Source organism: Schistocerca serialis, chromosome 4, assembly GCF_023864345.2.
Source record: "Schistocerca serialis cubense isolate TAMUIC-IGC-003099 chromosome 4, iqSchSeri2.2, whole genome shotgun sequence".
Taxonomy (NCBI): Eukaryota; Metazoa; Arthropoda; class Insecta; order Orthoptera; family Acrididae; genus Schistocerca; species Schistocerca serialis.
Window position 1 is genome coordinate 52,008,337 of NC_064641.1, and position 23,408 is coordinate 52,031,744.

The window sequence follows — 23,408 nt, forward strand, 5'->3', positions numbered from 1 at the left end:
CGTTTGACCTATGGCAGCGCCGTCTAGCGGGCCAACCATAGCGCCATCTGGTTTCACTCTTCAAGCTAGACAAGTTTCGTTGTTTGTAGTTTTATCGTTTGACGCTTATTTCGTGAGATATATGGCCCGGTCACGATCAATGGACCATCCTGTAGATGTTAGATCTGTAGATCTGGCTGAATAAACGTTTCAGATAATTCTGTCCCCCAAACTAAATTTCTCGCGTGTTCTCTACTACTTGTTAGACGATTTGATGAATTGACATTGTATACTGAGTATTTAGTTCATATTTATAAATTGTCAAAATCGGTTTATCTCAGAGTGATTAAATGACATGCTTTCGCGTGTTGAGCCAAGTTGTTGATTCGATTTTATGTTCAATATCTTGATGGCCGACCAATCGTCGTCGGGTGCTGCGAGCTGTATTTTTATCCAAGCAAACTGTGAAGTATTGATATCGTGCTGCTATTTATAACTAAGGTCGACTCGGCGCATATTTCCCTTTCGCTTCCAGGTCTAAATATTAATTAATCAACGGCTGTTATTCTCCGCTGGCATTAATACACACTTCTGTATTTTTTTTAACGGCAAAGCCTCTTCTCTAGTGCAAATATAGACGAAGTTGTGGAACAGAGATGAGGTGCATGATCTTCGATATTGTGCTCATATGGAGATTAGTTCCGGATGAAGACACACAGTGTCTAACGAGAAGGTGGTGAAAAGTGACAGTGGAGATAAACGGAGAGGACACTAGGCGGTGGTGACGACCCGACGCGGGCTGGGTATGACAGGCTATAAGCACGGCGGTGCAGATGATGGGGCTGCGGCAAGAGCAGGGCGCCTGCAGCGAAATAGTGCTCTTCCTTTTTCGGCTGTGCAATTTTCGTTTCCTGTGCTGTTCGTGCTCTTATTCACAAAAGTAGATAAACTTTCCTTCTCTCGCCCATTCTACATCTATATCTGTACTCCGCAAGCCAGGATACGGTGTGTCGCGGAGTTTACCCACTTCTTCCATTTGCCCCCCTTAGTATTACAGTCGTGAAGTGTAAACCGGAAGAAAATTGTCGGCAGGTCGGGCCCGAATTTTTGTAATTTTTGCGTCGTGGTAATTACAGAAGAAGGGTGTTGGAGGCAGTAATATATTTCTTCACTCACTTTGCAACATGGGCTGTCGGAATTTCCTGAGAGAGCAAAGCACTTCCTGCAATTTTGCTTCGTGTGGTTAACACTGACGCGATATTTTGTCAATGATTTGTTCCATCGAACATGGCTTAATGCTGAAACGCGTACGTATTAAAGAAATATGATAAATGCTTGTTGTCAAGACCACAGTTTTATTATAAATTTCTCTTAATTTGATGATTTATGTCACTCGGATCCATTCCCGTACGTGTTTTGTTTTTGATATTGTCCAGCCTTGTGACACACATGGAGAATCCCAACTTTTTCGTTTATATTCGAAGCAGCGCTTGTTCACATTTTGTTGATGTACAACATTATCAGTAATACAGAGCCGCCGTGAGGATGATTGGCCTATGAACATTCATCTTAAGAAGGATGGTCACTTTCTTCTCACGCAGCACTCCATTGACTTGGCGCCAGTTATCAATACTCATGCTAGATTATCTGGGAATATCTGATGGTACCATCTTATGAAAGAGCCCAAGTATATTTTGATGAGTGGTTGGTTCTCTGACGACGGCACCGCTGATCTGAGGTTCGCAGTATTCCAAACAGTTTTTTTGACGGTTAACCAACAACTTTAACGGTTCTTTCAGCACAGGGTGCTATTTTCAAGATCTTAGTGGTTTCGGTCAACTGGGAACACGAAGCAGCATATAATTTCGTTAGTTCAAGGATACTGATATTCATATGTACTTCAGGAGTCGGCAAGTAATCTTAGATGGGGACTAGATACTTCTGAAAATTTGTATCGAGGTCCCCATAAAAGCAGCTCATATTCCTGATTAATATTTTAATTTACACTCAGAAAATATAAACAACAGCAGGTAGGTATAACTGTATTAGAAAAGCGATAGGAGAAATTACTTTTGCGGTCTTAAGCCAGTTTTTTAAAGTTTGGTTCACGCGGGGAGGGGGTTATGCGAAAAGCGTCTTCAAGGAAGGTGGGCGACTATTAATCTTGAGAGAGAATGGTTCTTCAAAACATTCATTTTCAGAAATGAATTACATAAATGGTTGTAGCTCCGTCGTACCTCAAATTAGGAAAAATCTTATTTTCTGATGGCGATTAGTTTCGGACATCTACGTCCATTTTCAAACCATACGTATCGTGTGACAGTGAAAGCCTGTGTATAAAAACAGCCCTTGCAGTGACGAACAAAGCAGCACTATGGCTGGTTCAACAGGCCTTACTAGCGGAAAGCTTTATTTGTAGCAGTCTTATTCTTCTGCCTATCTGCGACTCGGAATCTCTGCTTAGGGTGAGTAGCAACTGTCCTTTTCATAATATTGTTACATTCCGTCCTGGATTTTCCATTTTTGGATTTCTTTTTCAAAGATATCCAGCTTGTGACGGAAAGAAGACACGTATTGTATCAGCTCGCATATCAATTTCCCATTTCGGTGTAGCTCGGTACTGAGCGCTTCTGAACATTCATAATGTCTTTCAAGAAAGCTAGAGACCGAATACTGCGTTCGTTTGGTAGGAACTCCAGACACGCCCTAGCTTCTTGTCTACTTTTTCTTTTGTTTGCCAACGACGTTCAATCACTTGACCTTTACTTAGCCAGCGAACATGGTTGTGATGCAATGAGTCAGAATGCGACGGATCACACTCGGATAGAAACTCTTAGTACTGTCTGTGCTGCAGAGCAGAACCTCATAAAATTGATCAACCTGATCTAGCCATTACTTATCAGAGTGGTACTAAGTTTTCCACGAAGATCTGCCTTGTGTATTAGGCGAAGATAAGATAGTAGCCCAGCATTCTTATCCTCGATTTTCTTTACTAGTCACTTTCCATTGGTGATCATCGCAGGGGGGCCTGTCTTGTCGTTAAACGACAATATTACTAGCAGTTCGTTCCTACAAAATTTACTTTAAATATACAAAATTCGCATAAAAGTGGACATTTGTTCTTCATTAAAAATGTCAAAAGATTCATAAGTGCTATGGCGTGGCAAGGCGTCTTTCACAGAAGTTCGAGCAAACTACTTTTACTGTCAGCAGCCAATGTTTCGGTTCTTCTTGTATTGTTTGCTGCTGACAATAAATACGATAAATTGAGGAAACAACGTCCTTTCTCTTTTCAAAAAGTGCCCCCATCACTTCCAACATAATTTCTTTTCCTATCTGAGCCTGGAGATGGCTTCTGGTGTTCATTAAGCGCGCCATTTTGCATAGCCGTGCTGTTTTCGCAAGAAGGTAGATACGCCTACAGATTTCTTTGACGAAATTTTTACAGAACTGTTGATGAGATGTTCGGTAGCGTCACTTTAAATTGGCACATTTAAGACAAGCGACAGTTACCTTTCATATGAAGCAAACTGGAACAGCTCCAAGCCTACCACGCAGCGTAAAAAAACTGTTCAATCCACACAGTTAAAAACTTCCTGTTTTCACTATTACCTTAACAAATTTTGGGAGGATCCTTATCGATGGAAAGAAACGTTATAAGCTTCTTGTTAAGACCAATTGACTGCTCCGTACGAAGTCAATCACTCTTGACGAAGTGACGATAAATTTTGTCTTTCATTTAGATTCGTTCTTTATAAAGATACGGCCGGCCAGCACAAAGTGCGTGCCGACTCGCTGTAGAGGAGTGGCTTCCATGTCACAGGTCGCTGCCGCCGTGTACAGCCCGCACTGAACACGATGGCCGATGCACAGTGACCAATTTTCGACCAAAGCGCTGGGCAGTTCATTCGTTTGTTCGGAAGCGGAGGCAGACAAGTGTTTTCCACATTTCCGCCGGTCAGAGATGACAGAATCGAGGCGCGCACCCTGCAATATTTCTCAAACGTTTTACAGAAACTAATGGGTAAAAAAATAAATCATTATTGCTTTACTTACAGCTTTATATGTCACGTTTATGATGTGCCCATCATTTCGTAAATGGTCATAGTTATTGTGATATTTACGTGAAAGTAAGACACTGCGCGAGATTCTGAAAAGTGTGCAATGAAAGAGAGGTCGCTATGATTCTGCATTTCGTACATATTGCATATGTTGTTTTGTACGAAATTCAAATAACGTAACTGAATTTTTCTTTAGTCTAGGGTAGGGACGTCTGTCACCAATGTCGAGAAAACTGATCTGATGTAGCACACTCATTTGCGATAGCCCCGCGCCAGCGGTAAAGCCAGAGTGAAATGTTCACAACATTCCTCATATTTCACAAATGGTTTCACATATCGAAATGAGATTTTTGGCAAATACAGTATGCAAAGAGAAGAGTATTTTACCATATCGTTATTATCTAAAACTTCATTGTTTTATTCCAACAAATACAAACTTTATTGGTGAAAGAATGCAATTTTTAAGGGCCATCGATGGCTGATGAAGTGAGAAATGCTATGGGTTTTGGAACAACGTATGTGAACACATTAGACTTTTTGTACCGAGCATTTGTTTTTCATAAGCTACTGCCTTTACTTTTCCTCAGTTTCCCACTTAATAAATTTAATAAACCACTGTTCCTGAAGTCTTCCGCAATGGTCTGCAAGACGGTCTGCAAGACATGTAAGTGAAGTGAGGCAGTGTAAACACTGGTGTGTGCAAATTCGGCATGACAACCAGGGATGTGTAAGTTTTACTGAAAATTCGCCACTCATGACGCTTCTCTGAAAATGACAAATGGTTAACAAGCCAGGCGAAAATAAATCGCTACACTTTCGACAGAATTATTTTTAGATACTGAAGAAAGTAGAGGTGACAGTAGATCTTCATAAATGGTTACGATGCAAATGTGGGCATGGAGGAGCCCCACTTAATATTTACAAAAAAAATGTGCGCTTAGGCTTCAGTTTAGAGCGGCGTTTCCCCTAAAGCGCTCGGCGTTTCCCCTAAAGCGCTCTGCGTTTCCCCTTATATATTTAATATATAGTTATATATTACATATATTTAAAAAATATCTGTCCGAATGTTTATTAGAGTATCGTGTAAATATAGGAAATAAATGGGTCAAGAACTTCCCGAGAGTTTTGGTAACAACGTTAAACTAAAACTTGGAGTACAGATAAAAGAGTTCTGTCCTTTTATCCAGTCAGATTTTTTAATTTCCCTAAAAAGTATCTGCTACTGTTTCCCTTAATCTTGTCCTGTGGCTCTATTTGCCAGTGGCTATCAACCACTGTATGGGAGTAGACGGATCCTGGGTTGATGTTAGTGATGTATTTGGTAATAGTTGGACTGATTGCTGGATGGTCAGTGTTCTGTATTACACATGGCGGGGCAAAAAATTGATAGTGGCCTCCCCTCTCCCCTCCCCTGCGACCGCTTGAGATAGGACTACAAAAATCTAAAAATCGGTCGGTTTTAAAAATAAGCTCGTTCTGTAGCACCCATCTGTCTGAAGAATTTCATGTATAATACATGGGTCAGAGGAAATGTAAGAGAGGTTATTTGGTCCTATATGTGCCAAAATGGTGTCGCACCTCTTCACAGAGCATTCTTCTATCGCACGTCACTGTATTTCGCTCTGTAGAATTCAAACGTGTAATTTTTTGTAATGGGAGCCATCAAACCTATATCAAGGACAGTGGAAATTAAAATGTCCTGTGGTGCCTCTCCTGCTCCCAGTCAGCCGGTTTGACATCCGAACCCCTTTAAAAAAATCTCAATAGTGGGTGGGATTATTTATGATCAGGAGAATAAAACTCTTCTGAAAGTTTTTTCTTTATTGCCTATTACCTATTAAGTTTCTCTTTCGTGTGACACACAAATTAAAGGTGGGAAACTTAAAAGCAATAAAGACTAGAGGCAAGCAAGACAGTACACATTTCTTGAATCCTTAGGTCCCAGAATTTTTTTTGCGCACTAATCTTGTTACGGCTTTAAACGGAGTGCTTTCCTTACTGCAAAAGGATCTATTACCTCATCAAAGTTCATTAAACGTTTTGCTACATGGAGAATCAAAATGTCGCTGTTTAATTCCGAAAAAGCTGTTAATACGAATAGTACCCAAGATGGGTGTGGTATGGTTTCTCGATTTGATTGCCTCTATTATGTTACTGTCTGCTAGATAAAACGAAATAGGCCTTTATAATATTGCAGCAGTTGTAATACTCGGAAAATATGCGAGACTGTTTTGGTACAAACTCATTTTTATCTACCTCATTTACATAAATAATACGACAGAATATTATTCACTAAGAACCAATATCAAATGCCTATTAGACCTACTAGAAGCAAAAAGTCTTACATGAGGAAACAGTTTCATATTTCATTCGTATGCTCTAGTTTCTCAAGCTGGGCCTGGACTATTTCAACGCTCGTGACATTATAGAGATCGGAAATGGTGGTAGGACGAAATATTTGTATAAATCTGGAATGGTCATGTTCTCTCATATAATTTGTGTGATGTCCCCGTTTCTTCTTCCTTGTTCTAATAAACAATCTTGTCAAAATTTATTCTCCGGTTAACTTCACCAACCATGCCAGAATCACCGCTTTAGTTATCCAGCGTTTATTCTCCGGTTAAGCGTTATTACATGCTCGTACAACGCGTTTTCCGCGCTACTCCGAGAATAGAAGTAAGCAGATGCTAAGAGGGGACAACTGGCCCTTAGTAACTCGCGATGTGGCAAAAAATTTTCTGTCAATTTCATTTTCTTGGATACACCGAGAAGATAATAGAATCTTACTCGTTATTCCAGTTAGTCGTTCAAATATATGTCATGTAAATCTAGGGATTTCGCTAATAATTGTAACAACGCTTATCATTTGCACATCCAATCAACAACATAAACAGATGCAGTGTGGATTCCCCTGGTATAGACGTCACATACATTATGGACACATTCAAAAATTAACTTCAGATTCGTTCAGATGGCAATTTAGAATGTGTTCAAAAACCAACAGGGATGCGTTTCAAAATCATACGAACAATCGATAGATCGACGTGCGCTGGATGCTAGGCGCTTTGTGAAACAATGTACTTCAACAATACAAATTTGGCCCCTGCCCCCCCCCCCCCCCCCCCCACCTTGAAAGTGCCGCCCGGGGCAGGTACCCCGCTTTGCCGCCACCACCCCTCCCTCTACATTTGGGCCTGCACAAGAATAGTTAGTTAAGAAAAATTAATATTATACTTGATTTTACTGTTATAATCCAACTGAAACTCTGATGAGGTTCAAAGTGTAGGTGGCATTCTGTTGAAAGATACTCCACAAATGTTTAATCTTTGTTTTCTGGTCTCCATCTAATGGTTGCAGAACACCAGAAAAGTTTTTCTATGTTTTATAATGAAGCAATCATTCGTTTGTAACGAAACACCTCTTACACCACCACCACCAACAACAACAACAACATTTAGCTCCAGCTAGGACGTGAGCACGCAATTGGTTGCAGACGAGCTGGGCATCGAGCTGTTCGCGGTGCACGCCAACATCAACAAGCCGATGGGCCTGCTGGAGGCGGGCCAGATCTCGGTGGACATCACCAAGCCCAAGGCCGGCCGCTGGGTCTATGAGGACCGCCGCGTGCGCCTCAAGCCCGGTGACGTCATCAACTACTGGCTGTACGTGCAGGCCGACGGCCTGGGCTACCGCCGGGACGACCAGAGCTTCACAGTTAAAGGTGAGCGGAGGGAGGCACCGGTTCGTGCGTCTCTGACTGCTCCATGTAGTACGAGGAAACGCCCTAAACGTTGGCTGTTCCATTTCTTTTCACAGCATAGACTTTTGTTTGTTGTAATTAGTCAGAAAACATGTCTGATGCAGCTCTCGTTGCTAGAATATTGTGTGCAAGTTCCTTCATCTCTGCATAAATATCTCTCTCTCTCTCTCTCTCTCTCTCTCTCTCTCTCTCTCTCTCTCTCTCTCTCTCTCTCTCTCTCTGCCCCCCCCCCCCCCACCCACGCCCGCCGCCCTCTCTTCCCTCCAGGACTAAACTGACGATTCCTTGATGCCTCAGATCCTATCCCATCAACTGCTCATCTGCTTTAGTAAAGTTAAACCATAAATCTCTTCTCCAGTTCTGTCTGTGTAATAAGCTGATCCACACACATCTAATGTTTATTTTTTTTAAAACACAATACAGGCTATTACAAATGATTGAAGCGATTTCATAAATTCACTGTAGCTCCATTCATTGACATATGGTCACGACACACTACAGATACGTAGAAAAACTCATAAAGTTTTGTTCGGCTGAAGCCGCACTTTGTTTCTGCCGCCAGAGCGCTCGAGAGCGCAGTGAGACAAAATGGCGACATGAGCCGAGAAAGCGTATGTCGTGCTTGAAATGCACTCACATCAGTCAGTCATAACAGTGCAACGACACTTCAGGGCGAAGTGCAACAAAGATCCACCAACTGCTAACTCCATTCGGCGATGGTATGCGCAGTTTAAAGCTTCTGGATGCCTCTGTAAGGGGAAATCAACGGGTCGGCCTGCAGTGAGCGAAGAAACGGTTGAACGCGTGCGGGCAAGTTTCACGCGTAGCCCGCGGAAGTCTACGAATAAAGCAAGCAGGGAGCTAAACGTACCACAGCCGACGGTTTGGAAAATCTTACGGAAAAGGCTAAAGCAGAAGCCTTACCGTTTACAATTGCTACAAGCCCTGACACCCGATGACAAAAGTCAAACGCTTTGAATTTTCGGCGCGTACTCTGTGTAAAATCGAACTGGTATCCCATCAGGTCCAGCAGCCTTTCCTCTTTTGAGCGATTTTAATTGGTTTTCTATCCCCCTGTCATCTATTTCGATATCTACCACTTTATCATCTGTGCGACAATCTAGAGAAGGAACTACAGTGCAGTCTTCAGCTGTGAAACAGTTTTGGAAAAAGAGTTTTAGTATTTCGGCCTTTAGTCTGTCATCCTCTGTTTCAGTACCATTTTGGTCACAGTGTGTCTGGACATTTTGTTTTGAACCACCTACCGCTTTGACATAAGACCAAAATTTCTTAGGATTTTCTGCCAAGTCAGTAAATAGAACTTTATTTTCGAATATATTGAACGCCTCTCGCATAGCCCTCCTCACATTTCGCTTCGTGTAATTTTGTCTGCAAGGCCTTGGCTGTGTTTGTTTGCTGTGAAATTCCCTTTGCTTCCGCAATAGTTTCCTAATTCGGTTGTTGCACCACGGTGGCTCTTTTCCATCTCTTACGATCTTTTTTTTTTTTTAGGAATATCTGCTCGTAACAAATTTCTCTTTTGAACAAAATTCCTTTTCTGTTGACAGTCCATATTAGCCTCTACGTTCCTGCTGTTGTCAGGCAGTTTCCTGCACAAGTAGCAAAACTCGGCTACTGCCTAGTGTCTTCCTTCCTAATTTCCTGATCTGATTCCGTCAGCATCATCTGATTTGACGCAACTCCGTTATCTTTATCAACATTATATCATAGAATCTTTTCAGGCCATCATCAAGCCCAGTCAACTAATCTGAAAAATCCTTTGCCATCTAACAGAATAACCGTGTCATTGGATACTCTCATATTTCATTTCTTCTCCCTGAATTTTGAATCTCTCTCCAAATTTCTTCATGATTTCGTTTACTGCGTGCTCGATGTATGAATTCAGAAGCATGGAGGATAGACTAAAACTCATTCATTCCTTTCTCACCTACTGGCTTCCCTTACCTGCCCCTTGACTATATTGGGTGCGTTCTAATTTCTGTGAAAATTGTAAATAACCTTTTCCTCTCTGATGTTTTATCTCTGTTAATTTCAGAGAATACATTTCCGTCGTCATTGCCCAGAATCATCTAAATGTACAAAAAACGGACTGTAGTAATTATTCTCAGAATTAGTAAGTCAGATTGAGACTCTGCCTTCTAGGACAAACGTCATGTCACAGAATGTTTCGCTTTCGTGTATTTCACGCTCAAGGCACTCTATTTATTTAAGAAAGACATTGTAAAAGACAATCATGCAGTGACTAATGGTAATTTGTATCTTTCTTCTGGAACCTGGGACTGAAAAAGTCTCAAAACTAAAATGTCTTGCATTAACACTGTACATAACTTGAATTATATTCCTGCAACTGCCACACCTAATACTTTTAGTTGATACTAACTACAAATGCTGGGCTATAGTTCACATTTGAAAGATAATAAGTGCAACTTACAGGTTAAGAAATTTTTTTATTACTAGACCGTCTTCTCTCAATATTTCTTCTTTTCCTGTTTGTTCATAAGCTAAAAACAGTAGGATAATATTGCTCAAAAATATAAGAAATGTTTAAACCATACCTCTATTAAAAGGAGCCAAACTTAACGAATAATTTGTCACATTATTCTACACATACAGTGTATGCAAGAATGTGAATATGATGATTGACTGTATATACCCTGAATAATGTTATTTTATCGGGTGCTTTGACACATTATAGAATCAAATTAATGCATGTAGAATTGATGTTTATGTAAATTTTACCTCACAATTTTGTGAATTTCAACAGAGTAAAATTAAGTTACATAGTTTTGTTTCCTTGTTCTTGGTACTACGAGACGACTGCGCTTGTAATTATAAAGATCAGATCGAATTTGAAATGTAATTAGTTTCGTTAAAGTCTCTTCCTTCCATTAGCCTCAAACGAAAGGTTATCTTAATAAAGATGGCGTAAGAGGATGTTAAAAATGTCGCGTGACGAGCATGAAGTGTAGTGTATGTAGCTTTAGGAGGTCAATTTGAGGTCATTTCCTGGCTTGACATTCCATCAGTTCCTTTTATCGTTGGTTTAGACTTCCCTACATCACTGTGGTATGTTGTAAACAGTTGCCGTTTATGACGTTCAATACAACCATAAATATAGTACATTGCAAATAATGTAAGTGCAGATGAATTTAATCATTAATAATTTATTTCGTTTATCTCGTCGGATATGTTGTTTCGTGTAAAACTATGATGTTGTTCATTTACTGTTAGGTGATAAACTGAAGCAGCTGTAAAACGTAGAAAACGTAATCGATGAGAATGGCCATGTAGAATTAAAACAGGAAAAGAGAAGATTGTGATTGAAAGTGGCGTATTATTAACAAAAATACCCACAGGCTGGTAGGTTACAGCCAGAGAGCACCTGACAAAATGTTTGTTGATAAATGCAATTAATACGTATTCGTGCACAACTTAATATCCATAGCGAGCACGACACTGAAATTGGCCGCTGGCGGCTCCAGGCTGTAGCTGTGTGACGCGTCAGCTGTTGCCCTGTTGCAGAGCTGGTGTCGCCAGAGGCGCCCCCTGAGGCGGCGGCGGCGGCTGAGGCTGCCCCCCTTCCAGGTGGTCCTCCAGGCCCCCCTGGTCCCCCAGGCTTCCCAGGCCCCCCTGGACCTCCTGGGGCACCCGGCCTGCCTGGACCACCTGGCCCACCTGCGGCTGCCGTCCCACCAGGCCTGGGACCACTGCGCCCGAGGCCACCTGCCGCGGCCTTCCCGACACCACCGATGCAGACGACGACACCGGCCTACCCGACAGAGCCGTGTGCACAGGTAACTTACTTGGAGAGACTGCCTTACTGTACCGCCTCTCAGCTGCTACTAGTGGTGGGCACGAAATCATGTATCTGTTAGAAATCACGGTGATTGAGAAGTCAGATATCGCAATAACAACTTCACCGAATCTAACTGCAATTTCAGTCACAGCAGTTGCAAGTATCATTTCACATTCAACTCTGTGAGCTATCTGTTGGCCGAATTCCGTACTGGTTTTTGCCATTTCAGTGACAAGTCGCGGCTAGAAGTCGCGAGTAGCATCTAAAAAGCACAGTTAACAGTGCCATCTGTTGGCCAAAGTTCGTACTATGCTCATCTTTGCGACATGTTATCGAGCCCCACTGCGATTTCTGTGACAAGTAGCAACTAAGAGTCGCAAGTAGCAACTGAGAGTCGCAAGTAGCAGTGCCATCTGTTGGCCAAAGTTTGTACTACGCTCATCTCTGTAACATGCTATAGAGTCCAACTGCGATTTCCGTGAGAAGACGCAACTGATTCGCAAGTAGGAACTAAAAAGCGCAGTTAACATTCTTTCCCTAGTGCCATCTGTTGACCGACATACATACTTCGTTATGAGAGCCTTGTGCCTCATGAGATCGATGTGCTGTGTGTGCATACAAAGGGTTTATTTCAATAGTGGTACAAGTCCTTTTTGTTCATTTTGAGATACAGAGCCGTAAAGTTAAATGAGCGCTTAAAAATCTGAAGTTAAGATACCAGAGATATTCAAGCATATGGCTTCTTGCTAGAGATGAACCTTTATTTATGTTTGTTTGGATCATTAATTTCAGAAGCATTATAGACAGAAAAGTGGAGGTAATGGACTTGTACCACTATTGAAATAAGCCCTTCATATTATATGACGACATGCACATTCAGCATCAGTTATGGTTGGTCAAACAGAGCTGTGACTCTGAATGTATTATATCAATAAGAAGCAACATTGCCTTTTTCTCCTGAAAATATCAAGTAAAATAACAAATGTGTTAGATTCTGCTTCCAATATGACAGTTTTGGTTAATACTCCACATGCCTACAGGAATTTGCAATGTTAACACAGCAGAACTCAGACACCTGTATAAATATAATGAAATGAAAACAGTATTATTGAGTCATATGAACGCCTCACTTTTGTTCCGACACAGTTAAAGACTCTCGAGAAAAGTTTTACACCTGGTCTTCTACATGGCAACTTCACAACAAGAACTATTTGCCGACACTACTACCACCTACATAAGTTTTTCCTGTATTACTTTCAAGTAACGCACTTAAGCTATTACTGATTTAACTGGAAGATCTGTACTTCCCACTTTCATATCAACAGCCTCAAAATGCATATTGTAGACTTCGGGATATGTTACAGGTCAGTGCCGCACCAAGACTGTGGAGAAAGGGGGGGGGGGGTGGCATGTCACTCTCCAACAACTTTTTACCAATAAATAAGTGGCGGAAAATTCACGGGTATAGGACAGCTTAACATGTGGAAAATGAGATTTTCATTATTCACTCACTGTATTTAACATTTATTATTCATTTAAAATCGCACAACTACTTCAATAAAACAGTTTAATCACTCATCTGCACACTTACTTCATAATTATGGCACTTTTAAACTGCAAATTCTCTAAGAGCTGTCTTGAATCTTCACTAGTCTCTCTCAACAGCCTTATTGTGGATAGATACGTACAGTAACCAGTAATCAGTCGGAACTGAGTCTGCAAAATCACAAGGATTATTAAACATTTTTGCTGGTACTAATTACAAGCAATATAATTGACAGAATAGATTGCTAATATTTGCTGTAATGAAAGCCACTCAATGGGGTGTATTTCACATATGCAAGAACGATCTCACTTAAATAATTAAGTTCATCGAAACAATTTGAAACTAATCTCTCGTCTGACGAAAACGGTCTAAAGACGCAGTGGCAACTCCATATCTGTTGACAATGATATTTTGAGTTATCACTCTACTGAGTGACTGAAATGTATTTCGGGTACCTGTGAGTGTAACAATATGTTAGAATTCATTTTCTAAACACGAACTATTACGGTACTGTATGGCTAGTTACATATTAATTACACTATTAATATTTTCGCAGTTGTTTAACACAAAATTAAAGCCAACAGAAGAACAAACGTAAAACATACTTACTAATGACAGGTTTGTTGAGATGCAATTTTCTGTGTGGGGAGATGTAACTTTTTCATGCGGTCGCAGAAATCGCAGGAGTCGCAGAAATCGCGGAAGTAGAGTGCGGAGGGATCATAGAGTAAATATCTCTGGAGTGAGCATTGCGTTCTGCGCATGTTGTCAACATTAAACCAGACTGTCACGTGTTTTCGCGACTTCGCGTACCACTGCTGATCATAACAATTTTTCTCGAACGTCGTTACAGACGATGAAACATAGGTTCATCACTTCGAACCCGAAACAAAACGGCAATCCATCGAATGGTGCCACACCATCACTCCTCTGGAGAAATAGTTCAAAGTCGCACCCTCAGGCGGTAAAGGAACTCTGAAGGAGTTACTGTTGGAGGTCCTCCCTCACGGTGCAACGAACAACTCTGAAGTGTGTTACGCCACTCTCTTCAATTCCTTGAAACTACTCCTCTATGACAGCACATGTCCTCAAACAAGCCTGTACACGCAAGAGGAGTTCACAAAGCTTCACTGGACTCTACTTTCACATCCATCCTACAGCCCAGAACTCGCACCCTCCAACTTTGAAACGTGTTTCATACAACAGACATAAAGTAGATTTGTCCCAACACGCACTGAGGTGACAAGTCATCGGACAGCGATATTCACATATACAGATGACTATAATATAGCGTACACAAGGTATAAAAGGGCAGCGCGTTGGTTGATCTGTAATTTTGAACACAGGTGATTCATGTGAAGAGGTTTCCGACCTGATGATAACCGCACGACGGGAATTGAGTCTTCGAATGCGGAATGGTAGTTGGAGCAAGATGCTTAGGACATTCCATTTTGGAAATCGTTAGTGAATTCAGTATTCAGAGATCCACAGTGACAAGAGTGCCGAGAATACAAAATTTCAGGTACTACCTCTCACCAAGGACAATGCATTGACCGACGGTCTTTACTTAACGACCGAGATCAACGGCGTTTGGGTAGAGTTGTCAGTACTAAGACAGGCGACACTGCGTTAAATAACTGCAGAAATCAATGTGGGACGTATGACGAACGTATCCGTTAGAACAGTGCGGCGAAATTTAGCGTCAATGGGCTGTGGGAGCATGTGAAAGACGCGAGTGCCTTCGCTAATAGCAGGAAATCGCCTGCAGCAGCTTGTGACCATATCTGTTGGACCACAGAAGACTGGAAAACCTTGGCCTGGTCAGAGGCTGCCAGATTTCAGTTCGGAAGAGCTGATTGTATAGTTTGTGTAGCACAGATCCCACGAAGCCATGGACTGAAATTGTCAACAAGCTGTAATTTCTTCCAGGAAGGAATATAATAAAAATCTCGCTAGGGTCTTACCATCAACTGGGCTCATAAGCTTAAAAGGGCTGAAAAATAGTGACACCAAAGCCCACAAACTTCCAAAACACCGTGAAAACAAATACTTAACCTTAGAAACAAGTGATTTTACTTGCCTAATAATTTAAAAACAAACGCTTAAAAGAACCCGGATAAGATGTCGGCCTATAATGTTGCTATGCGGGCCAACTCTGCACATTTCATAACAATAACATTAACCATGGCAAATTTTTTGAGAGAGAACGCTGGCCAGCAGATTAAGAAAAGTTACTTAAAAATCACACAGAGCAGACAGGCCAATACACTATTCCTAAAAACACGGAGTCAAGTAACAAGGTATGCATGACGACTCAAAGGACATAAATACACATATGTTCAAACAGCTTGCGGAGTGGGAAATTGGTGTACAGAGCTGAACAACTAGTTGCGCACATCATCAGCGAACTTTGCTTTTGCCCAGTCCTGGCGAAGAAGAGTGGATGACGACCCGGAAAAGACGTGCGTTGCTCCAAGTACTGCTGCTGGCGCTCCCGACTCTACACTGTGCGAAAACTAGCCATTAACTGCCTTCCCCGCTCTCTTCAGAGGCCTCTCTCTCTTTTTACAAGCGATAGATGCGACTCTAGCGGCCGCTTTCGAAGACTAGGCGAGGCAGCAATAATCGCCCAAAGGTGTAATCCGCGGCCCCTGGTGGGACGCGAGCTAAACGTTATCGATAGTGAAATGAGCCGCCACGGCTCATAGTCAGTTCATTAACAAAATGGTTCAAATGGCTCTGAGCACTATGGGACTTAACATCTATGGTCATCAGTCCCCTAGAACTTAGAACTACTTAAACCTAACCAACCTAAGGACAGCATACAACACCCAGTCATCACGAGGCAGAGAAATTCCCTGACCCCGCCGGGAATCGAACCCGGGAACCCGGGCGCGGGAAGCGAGAACGCTACCGCACGACCACGAGCTGCCGACAGTTCATTAACACTACAGTTTCTACCTGTACAAATACTATACACACACAAAAAGTTTATGCATCAGCCAGGTTCCCAGAATCCCTGAAGATAGACGTTGACTATCGATATTGTATCACACAGTCCCTTTGACTATTCAGAGATGTCACTAAACCCGCCCAAAGATGTAAACAACCATGCATGAGCAGCGCCTGTTAGACGGACGGGGTCCGAAAGCCGATCAGTTTGTCATTCCACCAGGAATGAGGTACACGGCTCTTGTCTGTAGTTCAACCATGCCTAGTCGGTCTATACCGCGGTTCGATCGCGACCGCATTGTTACTTCATGCCAGGAAGGGCTCTCAACAAGGGAAGTGCCCCGGTGTGTCGGAGTGAACCAAAGCGATGTTGTTCGGACATGGAGGAGATATAGAAAGGAACTGTCGATGACACGCCTCGCTCAGGCCGGCCAAAGGCTACTACTGCAATGAATGACCTCTACCTACGGATTATGGCTCGGAGGAACCCTGACAGCAACGCCATTATGTTGTATAATAGTTTTCATGCAGCCACAGGACGTCATGTTACGTCTCAAACTGTGCGAATAGGCCTGCATGATGTGCCACTTCACTCCCAACGTCCATGACGAGGCCCATCTTCACAACCACGTCACCATGCAGCGCGGTACAGATGGGCCCAACAACATGCCGAATGGACCACTCAGGGATGGCATCACGTTATCTTCACTGATGAGTGTCGCATATGGCTTCAACCAGACAATCGTCGGAGACGTATTTGGAGGCAACCTGTGCAGGCTGAACGCCTTAGAAACATTGTCCAGCGAGTGCAGCAAGGTGGTTCCCTGCTGTTTTGGGGTGCCATAATGTGGAGCCGACGTACGCCGCTGGTGGTCATGGAAGGCGTCATAATGGCTGTACGATACTTGAAGACCATCCTCCGACCGATGGTGCAACCATATCGGCAGCATGTTGGCGATGATTGTCTTCAAGGACGACAATTCGCCACCCCCCCCCCCCCACGCCCTCGCCCCCCCCTCCCCCATCGTGCGCATCTTGTGAATGACTTCCTTCAGGATAACATCAATCGACTAGAGTGGCCAGCACGTTCTCCAGACATAAGCCCTATCGAAATGCCTGGAATAGATTGAAAAGGGTTGTTTATGGATGACATGACCCACTAACCACTCTAAGGTTGGTTGTTGGTTGTTTTTGGGGAAGGAGACCAGACAGCGAGGTCATCGGTCTCATCGGATTAGGGAAGGACGGGGAAAGGAAGTCGGCCGTGCCCTTTGAAAGGAACCATCCCGGCATTTGCCTGGAGCGATTTAGGGAAATCACGGAAAACCTAAATCAGGATGGCCGGACGCGGGACTGAACCGTTGTCCTCCCAAATGCGAGTCCAGTGTCTAAAACCACTCTAAGGGATCTACGCCGAATCGCCGTTGAGGAGTGGGACAGTCTGGAGCAACAGTGCCTTGATGAACTTGTGGATAGTAGGCCACGACGAATACAGGCATGCACCACAGCAATAGGACGTGCAACTGGGGATTAAAGGTACCGGTGTGTACAGCAATCTGGACCACCACCTCTGAAGGTCTCGCTGTATGGTGGTAAAACATGTGATGTGTGTTTTTCATGAGCCATAAAAAGGGCGGGAATGATGTTTATGTTGATATCTCTTTCAATTTTCTGTACATATTCAGGAACTCTCGGAACCGAGGTGATACAAAACTTTTATTGATGTGTGTATTTTCGACGATAGGTGACCATTTCACGACACACTATACAAAAATTAGAAATAGCAATACATCTGTTTTATTTGGTTACAAAGCAGGAAATATTCCCTAATGAAGTATTGAATATTATTAGCTTATACCTTTGCAGTATAAATCGCTAAACCCATTGACTGACTTAAACATATTGTGCTAAACAAGTTACACTGATATTAGTTAAGGTTTCTCAGCTATACACAAATTGATAAAATGTAATTAATCAAACTGATGTGCACGTCGAAATCCATAAAGAAGGTATAAGTAAATAGTTGTTAATTGACTCTGAGCACTTTGGGACTTAACAGCTATGGTCATCAGTCCCATAGCACTTAGAACTACTTAAACCTAACTAACCTAATGACATCACACAACACCCAGTCATCACGAGGCAGCGAAAATCCCTGACCCCGCCGGGAATCGAACCCGGGAACCCGGGCGCGGGAAGCGAGAACGCTACCGCACGACCACGAGCTGCGGACTATAAGTAAGTATATCTTATAGTACATACAAAAATTAAAAGTACGCCTCTAAGAATAAAATGCTAAAACACACATCAAGTGAGTACTGCACAGACATACTATATTGTATGGAGAAAATTACTGGTGGAAGTGATGAACAGACAAGAGGTGCAACGTGAGCGGGAGGAATGCATAAATGCATTGTGAGGAGTGGGGTACAGTTGTAACATTAATAACAAGCATATTACCTTACGGCGAGGGAAAAATTTGTTAACGGGCTGCCGTTACTTTAACAAGGGTGAATAATGGAACTATATTTGATCATTAAGGACTAAGTCGCTATTCTGTGAGTGGTGTTATTGATATAATCGTAGCCGCGCGGGATTTGCCGAGCGGTGTCAGGCGCTGCAGTCATGGACTGTGTGGCTGGTCCCGTCGGAGGTTGGAGCCCTCCCTCGGGCATGGGTGTGTGTGTTTGTCCTTAGGATAATTTAGGGTAAGTAGTGTGTAAGCTTAGGGACTGAGGACCTTTGCAGTTAGGTCCCATAAGATTTCACACACATTTTTTTTGATATAATCGAAACTTAATCCTTAATGATCAAATATAGCTTCACTCTTCACCTTTGCTAAAGTAGAAGCATCAAGTTACGAATTTTTATTCCTCGCCATAAGATAATAAGTTTGTTGTAAATAGTATAACTGTCTCCCATTCCACATAATGCATTGACTCCTTTCGCCCTTCTGATCCTCCCCCTTTCGCCTGTTACAGTTTCACCGGTAGTTTTGGCCGTACAACATAACAGTATGTGCCAGTATACGCTTGGTGTACTGTAGCGTCGCCCCAGACATAAAGAAATCTCACGGTACTGACCAGTCTTTTCTGGAAGTTGCCTTGCTTCTCAAGCAAATGTTCGAATTGACAATCCCCTCCCGTATCTTCTCCTCTGACGTATTGTCAGCTCGCTAATTTATATATAGAAAGCATCAGGTTGGATGAGAAAGGAACTTCTCCCTCTTAGTTTCCAATCGTCAATCATCCCAGTACACGATTTGATTTCTTTTAAAAAGCAAGCGAAATAAAATATGTGCACTTGAAATTACACTCACAGTCGAATTTACTTGTAAATTGAATTCTAAAATCAATTATAAAAATCGAAAAGAAATTTAGTGGATATGTCGTACTGAATTATTTACTGAAAAATGATATCCCTGACATCGCAGGATCGATAACAAATTGGGCTGGATGATTTGGGTGAATTCGGCACTATTCAGTGGTCACACAGTCAAGCCGAGGTGAACAGCGCCCGTGTGATGTATTGTACATGATGCCCATAATTCACGCTCCAGTTTCAAAACACAGCAAAACTAGAATCACCGCTCAGAATGACGTCAAATTTGACCAGCATATTATTCACCCAGAAACAAATTACGTAATGGAACAAAGGAACATTTAACGAAAATTGAACCGGTTGAAGGCGCTGTAAGCGTCAGAGTGCGCACAGAAATAGACGCGCGGTCCACGTTTGTTTCCTCACTTTGAGTCACACACCCAACGTGACTTGTCCCCTTGAAGGGCCGCGCGGAGCTGGTAAAGCTTTTTTACAAGAACAGTGACTGCACCACAGGCCCTCCAGAAGTTCCATACACTTAAGGGCATGAAAAAGCCATTGGTCCAACGTGTGTTAAGTGACTCAAGAAAATGATTACAAAACTCTTTACGTGCAATATTGCAGAGGGAGGAAAGCAGTTAGTCCGACGTCTGTGGAAGATGGGGCCACAGCATTGCACGAGGGCTCGAGCCGTGATGTGCGAACATGCAGTGCATGGGAATCGCCCGCACGTTGCAGTATTTTACATTGCTCTCCTCACAAAATAATCTTAAGTTCAGGAGTTGCTTCCTGTTGACTTGCCAGCTAGATAAAAGTTCTCTCTCGAATTTCTTGCTTGGATGGAAACGGACAGTGAATGGCCATGGAACATTCTGTAGGCAGACGAAGCCCATTTCTATCTCCATGGAGATGCCAATACGCAGAATTGCTGAATACTGGCAACGGGAAATCCACGCGCACATCAACCGGTACCACTTCACTCTGCAGACGTGACTGTGTGGTGCGGGTTGACGGCATCATTTATCGTAGGGCCGCATTTTTCGAGGTGGTGAGTCCTGCGGATCCGTTTATCTGTACCGTCTCTGGCAAATGCTATGCGAGTCTTCTGTGCACCATTATATTCCAACCATTAAACAAAAACTGCGAAGACGCACCGCACCGGGGACAAAAAGAGGAAATGGGGCAAATACTGCTATAGAGTGCGAGGGGTCACGACGAAACTCTCCATCTGCTGTATCGTCCAGGTATGACTTCTCGCAATGACCAAGGTAGATACCACGTTGTACCGTGTAGTGTTCTATCATCGTCTTGTAATTTTAGCTTCTCTCACCCGTGATGATCCAGCTGCGTGGAGGGTCGTGGAACGCACTCCACAAATAATTTGAAAAATATTGTCGATATTTTGGGTTACGGAGGATCTTGCAATGTCGTTCCTGTAAGTAGTTCCAAAAGTGTAAAGTGTCCTTATGGCCTTCTTGAAACAAATAAAGCACAGCGTGTCCACGAAGCCACGTCACGGCATTAGTTTTCGTGCGCGGGTAATACTTCTCATCCGGGAATAAGGTCGATACGATTCGGCGTCACTCGAAGGAAGTATGCTGACATTTGCTTCACTAAGTGCCACACTGCCATAGACTCGCCACAGCTAAGACGGTGTTCATCGTTGTCTTGAACGCCACAGCTCGTGCACGTGGGTGAGTCTACCATGTGGATCGCATGTAGCCGTGATCTGGACACCTGCTTACCGTTGAGAGTGATATACCACATCACCGTGACGTCAGTGTCCAGTTTTGTCCTCCGCACTACTCGCCAGTTGACGTTCGGGTGCTTCCTCTCCGCGACGTTATCGGGTCGTCCACGTTGCAGGACCCGATAAACCGTTTTGACGTCGCCAGTTCAGTCGCTGGTAAGGCAAGTCGAACGTAACTGAGTTAGAGGTAAAAAGACACCGATGTAGAAGAGCGAGGAGGGCACATGGTGTATCGGCACAGGTGGCAACAGGGAGGGCGGTGCTAGTTCTTCTACTAACAAACTCGTCAGACTGTCCAGACGGTGGTGCCATAGTTTGACTAACGTGCTCACAAATAGGGCGACCGCTCTGCCATGAATGTGATAAAGGCCAAGCCCTCGCCGATCCGGGGGAGGTGTGAGAGTCTCATATTTGATCTTGAAAAGCATTCCTGAACTCACGAAGGACCTAAAATCCGCAAGTATAAGGCGAGCTAACATCACCAGTATGGGTATGCGTGACGTTAAATGTGTTGACATATTGGGTCCGTTGGACGATGTCCAGGGCTCGTAGGCGGTTGTTAGCAATCCCAGTAAGAACATTTAGTAAAAGCCGTCGAAAGTTGAGCAGCGGTTCGTCGTATATCGTCTGTAAAATCGATGCCGAGACATTTCAAAGTATCTCTGAGCTGTAAGGAGGTGACACTGTTCAGACAATACGACCCCGATGTTCGTCGCCACTGATTTTGCAACGTTGATAAGACTACCAGTGGCCATGCTATATGTCGCTATCCAATTGAGTGCGCTAGCGGTGTCGTCGCCGTTGCGGATGACAATCACCAGGTCGTCAGCGTACGCTTTACATCGGAAAGTGTGGCCTCGTAACGGCATACCCGTTAGTCGTTGGTGCAGGCTGCATAGGGGTGCTTCCATGGCCACAGCGTAAAGTGAAGTGAACAGAGGGCAGCCTTGGCGTATCGATCGAGAAATGGTGAGGGGCTGCGTAGGTCGGCCGTTGACGACCACCTGGGACGTCGCGCCACGGAGTAGTCGCATGACGACAGTGACGAATGGCTGTGGGTATCGCATATGTTGGGGGACCGCTTCCAAATAGTCGTGGTCCACTCGGTCGAAAGCTTGATTGAAATCGATTGCCGCCAGTGTACCCTTCAGACGGCATACCTTCGCCAGTGAGATAAAGACACGATTTTCACTGAGTGATGTTTGAATATTATTGTCGGCTCCTAATGACGTTTGATAGGGCGAGATATCGTTTCGTAAGGTCTGGCGTATCCGCGCCGCTAACAGTCGAGAAATGATCTTAGTCACAGTTCAATAACGTCAACGGGCGGTAGTCCCGCAGCCGTGAGCCACCGGACGGTTTGTGAATGGGAATAATCATCCCTTCCACAAGGGCCGCAGGGAGCGGCACTTCCGGGGATAGTAGTTCGCGACAGATGTCCGTCCATCGGGTGGCTAATAAATACGAGGTGCATTCAAGTTCTAAGGCCTCCGATTTTTTTTTTTTTTTTCTAATTAACTACTCACCCGAAATCGATGAAACTGGCGTTACTTCTCGACGTAATCGCCCTGCAGACGTACACATTTTTCACAACGCTGACGCCATGATTCCATGGCAGCGGCGAAGGCTTCTTTAGGAGTCTGTTTTGACCACTGGAAAATCGTTGAGGCAATAGAAGCACGGCTGGTGAATGTGCGGCCACGGAGAGTGTCTTTCATTGTTGGAAAAAGCCAAGTCACTAGGAGCCAGGTCAGGTGAGTAGGGAGTATGAGGAATCACTTCAAAGTTATCACGAAGAAACTGTTGCGTAACGTTAGCTCCATGTGTGGGTGCGTTGTCTTGGTGATACAGCACACGCGCAGCCCTTCCCGGACGTTTTTGTTGCAGTGCAGGAAGGAATTTGTTCTTCAAAACATTTTCGTAGGATGCACCTGTTACCGTAGTGCCCTTTGGAACGCAATGGGTAAGGATTACGCCCTCGCTGTCCCAGAACATGGACACCATCATTTTTTCAGCACTGGTGGTTATCCGAAATTGTTTTGGTGGCGGTGAATCTGTATGCTTCCATTGAGCTGACTGGCGCTTTATTTCTGGATTGAAAAATGGCATCCACGTCTCATCCATTGACACAACTGACGAAAAGAAAGTCCCATTCATGCTGTCGTTGCGCGTCAACATTGCTTGGCAACATGCCACTCGGGCAGCCATGTGGTCGTCCGTCA

The 23,408-nt window shown here is 43.5% G+C and overlaps 1 protein-coding gene across 1 annotated transcript in view; it reads left to right on the top strand.

Annotated features, from left to right (window-relative positions):
• The window catches only part of LOC126473144 (beta-1,3-glucan-binding protein-like), a 101,968-nt gene that overhangs the window by 67,523 nt on the left and 11,037 nt on the right, over positions 1–23,408 (top strand). Inside the window, exons 2-3 of the mRNA XM_050100000.1 lie at positions 7,534–7,761; positions 11,344–11,615. Of these exons, the coding sequence (XP_049955957.1) occupies positions 7,534–7,761; positions 11,344–11,615 (500 nt within the window). The remainder of the gene's footprint in view (positions 1–7,533; positions 7,762–11,343; positions 11,616–23,408) is intronic.